Raw genomic sequence first — 12,083 nt, 5'->3', positions numbered from 1 at the left:
ATTATGACATTATAATGTGTTCTGTAGTTAGGGACATGAGTTCTCTTCTCCATCCACAGCTAGCATGCTCAGGAGTGGAGATAGGGCAGCATCCAGCTAGCATGAAAATATGGCTCAGTATTTCCACATCCAGCACAGGGGCTTTAATGCGGAGAGATGAGATAGAGCAAGAGGAAGGAATAATGTTCCTCTGCAGATAATGAGCACAGACCCCCCAACCATGTGCTTTTGATGCACAACCTCTTAGGTAGACACTGAGTACGATTTGGGCCTATGCAAACTCTGCCCAACTAATGAATGATGCAATCCTGAACCCCTGTTGTGTGAGATATCTGGAGAACTGAAGACTGAGAAACACAACCTTATCACTCTCCCAGGCCAGAAAGGCTATTACTACAGCTACTGGTGTCATCTGGAGCTCATGAATAGTCATTCACCTTCCTGGGTGATGGATTTCCCTTTCTACAGAACTGAATGCAACAGTTGTCCACTCCCTACCCCCAAGACAAAATGGAACAAAACACATCAAGGAGGCCCTGAAGGAGGAGAAGACTGAGAGGCAGACAGGTTTGAAACTAGATGGTCAGTACACTGTCTACAATTCTCTTCAAACTGCTGCAAGGGAGTCCAGGCTGGGTCAAAACAAGTTTGTTTCCTGAAAGGGATGGAGGGCTCCTAAAACCCAAACCAGGGCCAATGTGGATCCATGTGGAGGAACCACTGGCTTGGGACCAGGGTCCCTGCCCTCCCGGTCAGGAGCCAGGACAGCACCTTGGAGAGTGCAAGGGGACACGGCAGTGGGTCTGTGCAACACCCCTTCCTCCATCTTCGGGGACTACAGGTCACAGCAAACACACGGATGGGCAAGGGATGGTCCTGTGTGCACTGTCAACAGGGTCTGGGGACAAAGGGCAGGCCCAGGGGACCAGACCCGGGAACGAGGGGCAGGAGCAGTGTTTGGAGTCCTGTCCTTAGGTGACGAGCTGCTGTGACAGGGATTAGCACAAGGAAGTCAAGTCACATTCAGACAAATTCCTGGTGTCTCCTTAGATGTTCAGGTCTGGGAGAAGGTATGCAAGGCACACTCTGGCAGTCGTCTTGATGGGGTTCTCAGAGAGCTGCCACTGCAGACATTCAGGAAGCAGAGACAAGGTGTGCAAGGTCCTGGCTTCTCAGATTGATGAAGGACCCAAGAAACTTGTCCAAGACCTAAAAATGGAGGTGGACCCCACGTTCATGATAGCTCCAGCTTAAACAGTGGGCAGACATCTGGGATATGGAGCTCCCCAAAGAACTCAGTGCCTGGTCATCCAGACTCCACCAGGCTGTACTCGGTGCAGGAGAGGAGGCAAGGGCACCTCTGCAGCACTCTTCTGAACCAGCAGCGCCGAGGGAAGAATGGTGGCAGGCCACAGCTGCTGGAGGCTCAGGGGAAATCTCAGGGGAAACAGCCAGCAAGGAGTCCGCAGCCCTCAAATCTTAAAGGAAGAAACAGAAAAGGGAAAGACGCAAGGAGCACAAGGAGGAAGGTACCCCAGGAGGTGCAGGGCAGGGCAGCCCCCGAGCAGGAGCTCCAGGAGAAGGACACTGCCTTCCTGAACATCAATTAAAAAAAATAGAAATAAGCTACCCAGCAAAACACGAAACCAAGCAGCTCTTGCCAGAAGTGTGAAAGAAGAACTCCAGATGTGGGAGCCCCAGAGGACGCCAAATGGTTTCCAAAGACGGCAGACGACGAGCTCTGCCCCGAGAGGGGCCGGGGCCGGGCCGGGGCGGGCCGTGCCGGGCCGGGTCAGTACCCTGGCCAGCTCAGCCTCCCGCGGCGGCGGCCCGGCCGGGCGGACCCCCGGCGGCGCGGCGCTCCGGGGCGGCCCGGCTGCGGCGCGGGTCCCGCGGCGCCGGCAGCCGCGGTGCCGGGTCCGGCAGCCGCCGTGCGGTATGGCGGGAGCACACCCGTGTGGCGGTCAGGTGAGCTGCGGCTGGCGGGAGGCACCGGTGCACGGAGGGGAAAGCCCGGCGGCGGCGGGGGGGCATCTGCCTCGGCCCCCACCCCCGCCTGCCTCCCACCCGCCGGGAGCGGCTGGGATGCCGGGCTCCTGGAGGAGCTCTCCCCTCGCCAGGCTGCGAACCCCGGATGGAGGATGCTGCTTTGCAAAGGCTGCGTTGTGTTTCCGAGTGCCTGCACATTTCTCTGTCCCGCCTTGCGATCTGTACATCTCCAGAGCTTACACGCATGCCTCCTACGCAGGTGACCGAATCTACCAATGCAAATTTTGAAGAATAAGTTAGAAAACACCTCAGGAGCGACACAAGCACAGCAATCCCATCCCAATGCATCCAAGGACTGGCTGAGTTCTACCAGTCCCTTTCTGAGAGTCACCTGCACCAAGGGGTTGCACCAACCATTTCCCACCATACCAGTACCAGGCCAGAGAGCTCCCAAGCTGTGAAACCTCCAGGATGGCACACAGCACACGGAGACGGAGGGTTTCCCTGACCCACAGAGTAAGCTTCTGCATGTGGGAATTTACACGGCATCAGTGCAGCCTCTGCGCAAGTGCCCATGGCTCTCACCACCATCCGCCCCAGGCAGTTCCCTTCCAGGAGTCACGGGAGTTACGGAGCAGACATGGGCTATTGCGGCTGATCGGCTGGAAGATGGGAGGAGGAGGGCACAGACCCAGGTTTATGTGGACAGGGCAGAGGGATATGGTTACAGTCAAAGGGATGTGTGACAGAAGGGTGAAGAGAAGAAGTAACTCATCTTTCTGTGTGAGAGCGAGCACTGCCCACAGCCATCACCACTCCGGCAAAAGCTATAGCCACCACCGCCGTGGTACCAGAACAAGCTGAGTTTGCCCATCCTCTTAACAGAACTGTTTGCTTCAGCTTTCCAGTCTTAGAAAGTAAATTTAAAAGGAAAAAACCAAACTATTTTGTGTTAACAAAAACTGAATATTCTTACTAAAAAATTGGAATATTAGAAAATGGTGTTAGTGCAGAAGTTAAAGGGATGTTTAACAGGTCACCAGGAAAAGCTCTTGCGAATTGCAGGTTGCCAAACTTGTAAAATACCTACTTTTTAAATCAACACATTTTAAAATGCTTTAAAAAACAAATTTGTCTGTTAAAATTATTATAAAATGCCCAGCGACCGTGAAACTGGGAACACAACTTCTACTTAGAAAGCCTGAAGATTTTTCAAGCCATCCTCATCATGTCTGTCTTCAATAGGCAAATTTCTGACACATTAGTATCATTCCTTTCTTTTAGCTGGTAAAAATTCCCTGACAATGAGTTCCACAAGTTATTTTCCACTACGTAAAAAAAAAAAAACAACCACCATATTTATTTGTTTTATATGTAATAATTCCACTGGATGCTCCCTATTTCTTGTGTCATGAAAACAAAGAAATAATCATTCCCAAATTGTTTTCTTTGTGTGCCACTCAGTTCACAGCATTTATCATATCCTCAGTCATTTTTTCCAAGCTGAAAAAAAACCCTGATCTCTATGACTGAAAGCTGTGACTTCGATAACGTCTATCACCCTATTCTACATGTATATATTCTTTACACTGATTAGTATGTCGTTACCTAGTTTGCTTATAGCATAAGAACTCTCAATGGGTTTCCCCAATTCTTGTTTAATATTGCCTAAAATTGGATTCACTTTTTACTTCCCTAAATGTATTCAGACACAAATCCATAATAAATTCAAAACATTTTCTCTGAATGGCATCTGCTAATTTAAAACCCATAGTTGTATATGAAAAGTCACACGCATTTCCTCTGTGCATGTAATTTTGCATTAATTACTTTTAACTCATAAGAAGAAGATGCAGCACAGAAAGAAGTGTGGAACTAGCAAAAATATGTAGTGTTTTTTAGAGAATTTAGGATGTTTATTATAAACAATCAAACATATAACCATAGAAATCTCTTGTCTCACCCATATACCAGCAAATAGCTAACAAATCAGGACCTAATTGTTTGATTGCACCATTTCCTGCAGTTATTAAAGCAATTTTCATGCATGATTCTAGCAAAACAGTTAGAAATTTAAAAAGAAAAAGTGGAGATAAACAGGCAATCTTTGGAAGTATTTCCCTTACCTTGTGTAAGGTGATTTCTACAGCCTTTTTTTTTTTTTTTTCATTTCTGAGGAAACAACTAAGCACTGGAGCTCCTTACACAGAAATCCCTGCCAGGCAGAGCAGGTTGCAGCTCTGTCCTTGTAGCCGTGGTCCCTGGGAACTAGAGACAGGAGGCTGCCTCGGAGTTCATGCCAAGGCGCAGAGCAGCCCAAGGTCTGGCAAATCCCAGAAGACTGAAGGACATCAGAGGATCTACCTGTCTTTGTGACCAAGTGCTTGCAATGTCTGAAGCACTGCAGCCCTCCCAAAGGAGCGGTTTTTTAAACACTTGGAGGGTGAAAAAACAACTGTTTCCTCTGCAGCTCTGAAAGGACAGATGCCTAAACTGTTGAGGGACGCTTAGGCAGACAAAAAGGAACTCCAGAAACAGAAGGTGATTCCTTGAATAAAGGAAAACTTGTTTGTTCATTTTTACTGGGACAACAGGATGGTTCTTCACTCAGAAACATCTGCTGCAAAATTTTATGAGCTGGTGGAGCCAAAGGAGCAGTCCCAGCCACATGGCAAGAACCCTCCCTTGCTCTGGCTCTGGTATCCTCATACCCCATGATGACCCTCATGATCCTGCTCACTAAATTCACAGAAAAACAGTTGCCTTTTTTTTTCCTGAATTAGTTTTCTGCTGGCTTAGCAGAGGATCAGAAACAAGCCAGAGACAACGCAAGGGAAGCAGCAGGAGGACACAGCGCAGAGCAAAAAGAAGGCATGGGGACCAACCCTTTTAGTGGCAGAGAACCAAGCAATGAGCTTCACCACCTTCAGGACACAGTTTTGTAGGATTTGACCTGACCAAGGCTGAGGCTGCTGCAGTCCCACCTTTCAGGGCAGGCTTTCCTTTCCCAGCACTGTCCTCTACGCCTCCCTGGTCACACACCATTAATTGGTTCAGGCGGCTGAACAAGCTGAAGTGCAATCCCCTCTCCACCATCAGGTTTTGGCCAGCTGAGTTCCCTGAACTGACTCACCATGTAAACTCAGGCTCCAGGTGTAGGAGAGGGCAGGAACATGCCAGAAGGGACAGAAGAGTGGGAGCAGCAGCCCCGGCTGAGGTCAGCCCCAGCCCCTGTGCAACCACACACACATATAAAGGAATCCTCAGGTCAGTTAGCGTTTATTATCTTCCTTTCCACTCGATACCCAAGACCCTCGCACATACTCTAAAAGCACAGCATCTTAGAAGCCGCCTGTGCAATACAGACTGAGGAAGGGTGAAATGATGTTCCCACTGCTGCACAAATCTCGAGGTTCAGATGCAGTGCCAGGTACCTGAAGGCGTCTGAAGGAATGGATCCCAAACTGAAAACCTATGCCAGGATTACACAGCATAATGTGAAGTTTCCCACACTATACAGCAAAATCTCCTGACTAGTACAGAAGGCATAAGAAACATGTCTTTTTCCATATTTTTGTGGTAATTGGCCATTTTTCCAGATGCCCAGTATCCTCTCCAAAAAAGGAGATAAAATAGAAGGAAGTAACTTACCAGCAATTAAGAGAGTATTTTTGAAATGTGTTGTCCATATGCACTTCAGCTCAGAAATTTTTCTGACGCACTACCTACAGCATGCATATGTGCTCTCCTTCCCCTCTCCCTCCCACGACCTACACAGGCCCATGCTGGCTGTGCGTGGTAAATGTCCTTTGGTATCTTCTCAGACACACAATCCCAACAGGCTACACAAAGCCTGAGGGACAGGATGGAGAAGCCGTGCACTTGGGCCAATACATCTTGAAGAACTCCAGTTATGAGTAACCTCTTTTTCCCTTGAGTTTTCCTTCACAGCACATATGCACAGGGGGAAACTCAAAGCAATGTTTATGCCATCACAGGTTGTCCAAAGCTGGTCTGTGTGCCTTTGAGGTGGGAGGCAGTCAAGGAGGTTCCACACTAGCCCACCAAACTCATGCTGTAGCACCAGCAGGGAGCTTCCAAAATGGGCTCTAGGTTCAGGCACTGAGACGGCACCTGCAGCACCCCTTGCTGAACCAACAGAAAAGACCCCAGGTCTCCACACCACACCTAACACTCCAACACCAGGCTTCAGGGCAGCACACGAGTAGGCTTTAGCAAACCCAACTTCAGAAGAGGTTTTGTACCAGCAACTATAGCCTGAGCAAACAGGTAGCCCTGTGCATGTGCTCCAAAAAGGAGCAGCTCAAGCCTGTTTTCCTGGAGACCAATGTTTCTTATTGTCCCATTCCTCAGAGCCAACTGGTCCTTGGCAATGTGTGAGGCAGTTGAAAGGACAGGCCAAACTGATTGCTTGGTAGACAATCCAATAGCAAAAGGAGAAGCAGGTCTACTATATAGACTGAGCATGAGACCTTACACCTTGGTACCTGGCCAGGGACCAGTCCTGTGTCTATGGCAGGAGAGAAACACATCTCCAGATAACAAAGCACAAACTCTCAACTCAGCAGGACATATACAGAGAAACACCATTTAAGGGAGAGAAAAGTCTCTCAGGCTAAAAACATTACACCTCTTGATCGTCAAATGTCAAGAAGTCTCTGGCACAGCCCCACCTTCTGGTACCACAGAGCTCGACATACATTAAACTGGTTTTCTGTTTCTAACAGACCTCAGGCTGGCCAATGCCATATCCAAATAGGGTGGACTCCAGGACTGACCATGCAAAGCATGGGCTGCACAGAATGGCAGTCACCTGGTGTACATTGTATATGGGGGGGTTAATATAACAGATTAGTTAAATGACCTTCTAAAAGATCAGGGGGTACATATAGCCATGGGGACTATGGACAGTCAACAGGGACTGCACGCCCTACGGCTCACCTAATCCATTCATCACGGACAATTGCTTTGACAAGTTGCTCAGTCAGGTACGGACAAATCTGCCACCGGGTGATGAAATTTCTGTGCCAGCTTTATATGCAGTGCTGAAACAAGTTGCCACACGCACCCTCTTTATGGGCATCACAGGCTGTCACCACAGATCACTCACCACTTTGTTACTTTTACTGCCCAAACATGACTGGTCTGGACTGGGGTGAGGCTGTTCAGAGTTACAAAGGAAAGACACCGTACACACCCGGTATTACACAATACTTCCAGGTCTGTGCTTCCAGGAAGAATTCGTACAAGAAAAGAATGACCCTGAAGCCTAACACCTTATTTCAGGAAAATGAAGTACATTTTAGATACAAGTCCAAAGCAGCGACTATGGCTCTTGGAGAGCACCCACGCTCTCTGTGGAGGAAAGGAGAGGAAAAAGATGGGCTGGTGAACCCAAAGGCAAATCTAGGTAAAGGCAATTTTCAGAAGGAGAAGGCATGCATGGCTGTAACAGTTTGAAAGGGAAATAAATATAATTTTAAACGGAGGGGAAAGAGTAGGACGAAATCTCTGAGGAGGTCAGATTGTCAGGAAGGTGGAGCACTACAGAGATACAAAAGACCATCAAAGGCAGCAGTGAGGAATACCTGGTCTGGAGGACAATAGGGTAGCAGAGGGGGATTTACAGCGCAAAGATCCCTGCACAGAGATTCATTAAAACTCCAGCCAGCATAGACACAGCACAAAGTGTCCATGAAGGATGCTGCAAAGCAGTCCTGTTGCTGCTGCTGCCTGTCTGAATGCCTCAGATGGCCACACCAGGGTGGCCTGTGAGCACGCAGAGGAGTGCAGCTGCCTGTGATGTGAACACCACTCGCAGAGTTACTCACTAGGAACTGCAGTTCTCTGAGCAGTCTTGTACACGTGCCCTTCACCTCTCAGTCCTGCACCCTCTTGAGTTGCTGCAGCTGAGAGGAACATAGGATGTGCCCTTCCCTCCCCAACTATGCGCAGGCCACGTGGGAACACCCGCGGGGGCTGCAAAGAGAGCCCAGGCACTGGCGTCACAGGCCTGGAGTCTGTGTGCACCCACAAGGCGAGTGGGCAAAAAGACAAACACTCGAAGCAGAAAACAACTGAGCTATCACTTGTCATGTCACTAAAAATCACTAAGGTGATGCACAAGGCTTAGAAATTCACAGATTTCTCTTTTAATAATTTTCTGGCGTTTTTAACTAATCGAGCCCCCCAGCTTCTTCCCCACTCCTGTACCACTAAAGTTTAGACAAGAAATTTCAGAAAATAGATGCTGGCCATACAAAAGCGCACAGACATGGAAAACAACCCAAGTCACCCCATATAACTTTGGGAGGGGGAAGGGTACCTAGTGGGATGCTTGCTGGCTTCCCCCATGCACAGGTGCTGATTGCCGTCTTTTTTCTGTGCTGTCTGTTCAGGCTGTAAGGTTTTTGTAGAGAGGTCATCTACTTGCACGTTTGTGCGTGCCCTGATCCCAAGCAGGTCCTGAGCGAGCCACAGATGACAGAACGAAAACCAGACCAGTGCTCCGAAAGGAGAAGATGGCTGCTCAAAACCAGTACAGCGGGGCAGAGAATTGCAGTGGCATCAGGATTTCATTTTGGAAAACTGGATCCCTCTAGTGAAGTGCTCGGTGCAGCCTCAGCACAAAAAGATGCGAGCTACTAGCAATTCTATATCCCTGGAGTTTGCACACAGATTTTAAGAACAAATACGAAAGCTTTGCTTCCAGGCAGGAAATCCCTTTTACCACACCTTTCTGATTTACACCGATGCTTGATACACACCACATGTGTCCCCTCCTTCCCTCACCCACATTCACAATGGTTCTGTTCCATATTTAAGTGATGAAAAGTTAAGACCTGTGGTTACAACTTCTATGAGAAGCTTCATTTTGAAGGGCTGCTACATTTCAACTTTATTGCCACGAGGAAAACTGAAAAAACCAAAAGCTTTCAGTCCTTCCCTAACATGAAAGCTGTTGTGAAGACATGTAATAAGTGTAAGTTCTCTCCTGCAAGTTGTTGAAATATTGAAAGCAGGACAATTTATTCCTACAAATGTTTTGTATGAGTTCCATCTACAATTTTATGCACTAGACTTAATTTCTTCTGTTCAAGGTGGCTGCGGCAGGTTTGGTCAGCATTTTCTCCTGAAGTGGATCTCAGTAGGCAGAGCTTGCAACAAACCCTTCGCCTGAGATTTGATATAAGGAGAAGAAAAACAAGGAATAACATCGGGCTTGCTCCAGCTAGGAGACCAAGCGAAAGACGGAGCACACAAACTTACCCACCTGCCTGCGTGTGGGAATAGAGGAACATTCATCTCGGTGAGATCAGATGCTACGTCGGGGAACAGCGGGAGCGAAAGCCATCAGAAAACTGGCAAATGCATCTGCTTTTTCCATTCAGCACTGTGCTGCTGACTAAATCTCTGCAAAACTTCCTCTGCTCCACAGACCTGCCCACTGGGATCTGTCTGGCATTAATTGGCCTTCAAAATTACTTATGGAAATATCTTCAACTAATTTTTGTAAGTCATTGAGTAAGAAAAAGAAAAGTTGTTTTTTTTTTTAAAAAGCAAGAGAGAAAAATCAATAAATTCTTGCATGCGGACATGGTATTCTGCTTCTTAAAATAAACGCCTTAGGACGGAGACTTGGTCCTGACTTTTCTACGAAGTTTCTTTGTGTGAATTAAAGGCTGCAAAAGGTAAAAGCCTTTTGTGTAGCTGAGGACGGCTGGGGAGGAGGGCAGAGTCGCGTAGAATAGGGGAGCCGCGGAAAGCCGTGGGCCAGGCGGTGACTTTCAGAAAGACCCACGATGGCAGAGCGGTCCGGAGGGGGAGCAGCCTCGGCCGGGCATCGACAAGCGGGGCGGCGGGCGGCGACCGAGCGGCCCAGCCGCGACCAAGCCCGACGGAGCGGCGGGGAGCCCCGGGGCTGCGGCGGGCGGGGAAACGCGGAACGACGCCGGAGTCCTTGGGGAAAGGCAGGGCTCCCCGAGAGCCGCGGGGCGGTGCGTGCAAAGGCATCCCGGGGCTGCGGTGCCCGGTCCCCGCCACCAGCCGGGGCAAAGCCCCCTCTACGGCCGGCTCTGCCCGCTCGGGGCTTGGGAGCGAAGGGAGCCGGAGGACGCGGCGGGGCGGGGAGGGGGGGGACACGAAAAGCCCCGCTACCCGCCTTTTGTTCCCGGGGGCCGGCATTCGCCGGATCCACCGGCAACGGGCAGGCGGGCTCCGTCGAGCTCCCTGGTTCCCCCCGCTCGGGAAGGAAAGGGTACGGGGGAGGCTTCCCCGCCCGGTGCCCGGCGGCAGCACTGCCTAGGCACAGGGAGCGCGGGGCAGGCGGAGCGGAACCGCCCGGCGCCCGCAGCCCCCCGTTGCCGCGCCCGCCCCCCGCCCCGGCCCCGGAGCTCACCATCCTCGTAGTTCTTGAGGTAGTAGTCGGGGCCGGGCCCGCCGCGGCTCTTGGCCGGGTTCTTCACGTTGTGGAACTGCAGAAAGTCCGTCCTCTTGCCCGCGAAGCGCAGGAAGGCGGGGGCCAGGCCCCGCGCCAGGGTCACCAGCCGCCGGGAGCTGGGGAGAGGAGAGAGCGGGCTGAGGGCGCCGCGGGCCGGGCCGGGCCCTCGCTGCCCCGGTACCGGCAACGGCCGGCGGCCACGGGGCTCCGGGACCCGCCGCTGCCCTCCCCGGCCCTGCTGCTCCGCCCGGCGCGGGTACCAGCGGCGCCCGGCTGCGGGGCTTTGCGGCGGCCGGGCGGCGCGGCCCGGGAGCGGGGAGCCGCCCCGCCCGCCGGTGGTGGCCCGGAGGCCGGCGGGACCCGGCTCTCCCCCCGCCTTCCGGCGCCCCCCAGACAAGTGCAGCGGCGTCCCGGAGGCAGAAGCGCTCAGCGCCCCGCGCAGCCCGGCCACGCCACGCAGGACCGTGCCGCGGGCCGAGCCGCCGGGGAGGGGAGCGGAGCGGAGCAGGGAGGGGAGGAAAGTGGGAGCCGGCCCGGCTCCGCTTCGCCCGCGCCTTCCCGCCTCCTCGCCCCGCTCCTTCCCCGGCGGCGGCAGCCGCAGGGACCCTCGGAGCGGGCGTGCAGAGGAGACCCGCTCTCACTCCCCGACTTACCCAGCAGGGAGAGGGCTTTCTGGCCGTCCCAGCGCCTCCAGGCCGCGGCCGCTCCGCACCGCCGGTGGAGCCCAGCGCAGCTGCAGCCCGGCTCTGCCCCCCGCGCAGGGCTGGAAGTCCGGGGAGCGGAGGGCTCTGAAGACCTGGCCGACACCCCGCTCTCCGCCCGTCGGGACCTGGGGAAGGCTCGGCTCGGCTCGGCAGGCGGCCCCGTTCCTGCTGCTGGGTTTTTTTTCCCTGTGCTGCCTCGGCCCCGTGTTGTGCTTTTTGCGGAGGAGCGGTTGTTGGAGCGAGAGGAGCACGACATTTTTGCAGTCATAACTGATAAGTCTCCGAAATGGTTTCTCCATTGCAAACATGTGCATCTTAATGGAAACCATGGCCTCGCTCCCTCCGTCACAACAAGCGCCGCCAGCAGCGCGGGGCTGGGCGGCGGGGCCGCCGGGGCGCCCCGCGGGCGGCGTGGGGAGGGCGCCGGGGGGCTCCTGCCTTACCTTAAGAAATCGAGCCAGCCATCATGAATGATGGAGGGGTCCAGCTGCAGGGAGAGGAAATTCTCACTGATTATCCTGACAGGGCTCTTGGTGTTGACATCAAGGAGAATGAGAGTTCTTCCCTTCACACCTGGAGGTTTCTCCACCGGCAGCGCTCTCCTGTCCCCGGCCTGGGAGGACAGCGAGAAGGTGGCCATGAGAGCTAGCCCAGGTGCCATAAGGGCTAAGAGCCCGGGGGGGCAGGAGCTGGGACAGGGCATGCCAGAGAGCAGGAAACCCCTAATTAACTCGCTGTCTGCAGGGGCTCGCTGGTGGCTAATTGTCCTTATCTAAAGTGTGGGGCGCTCTGCCTTTTTTTGCAATGTTTTGGTGCTGGTGGAGGGGAACTCACGCCCCTGACCAGCCTTTCTCGCAGCCGGTGCCAAGACTCCTTGCAGCCAGCACCGCCCCTTTAAGAGATGCAGGCTCCAGACATTTTTAACTTTT

General features: G+C 52.5%; 1 protein-coding gene across 1 annotated transcript in view; it reads right to left on the bottom strand.

Annotated features, from left to right (window-relative positions):
* The window catches only part of HPSE2 (heparanase 2 (inactive)), a 112,449-nt gene extending 100,592 nt beyond the window's left edge, over positions 1-11,857 (bottom strand). Inside the window, exons 1-2 of the mRNA XM_075154809.1 lie at positions 11,598-11,857; positions 10,409-10,566 (exon numbers count right to left, since the gene is read on the bottom strand). Of these exons, the coding sequence (XP_075010910.1) occupies positions 10,409-10,566; positions 11,598-11,857 (418 nt within the window). The remainder of the gene's footprint in view (positions 1-10,408; positions 10,567-11,597) is intronic.
* Positions 11,858-12,083: the final 226 nt, after the last annotated feature.

The sequence above is a fragment of the Calonectris borealis genome, chromosome 7 (assembly GCF_964195595.1).
Source record: "Calonectris borealis chromosome 7, bCalBor7.hap1.2, whole genome shotgun sequence".
NCBI lineage: Eukaryota > Metazoa > Chordata > Aves > Procellariiformes > Procellariidae > Calonectris > Calonectris borealis.
Note: the sequence above shows the minus strand (reverse complement) of the source record. Positions and strands in the feature narration are given on the sequence as shown.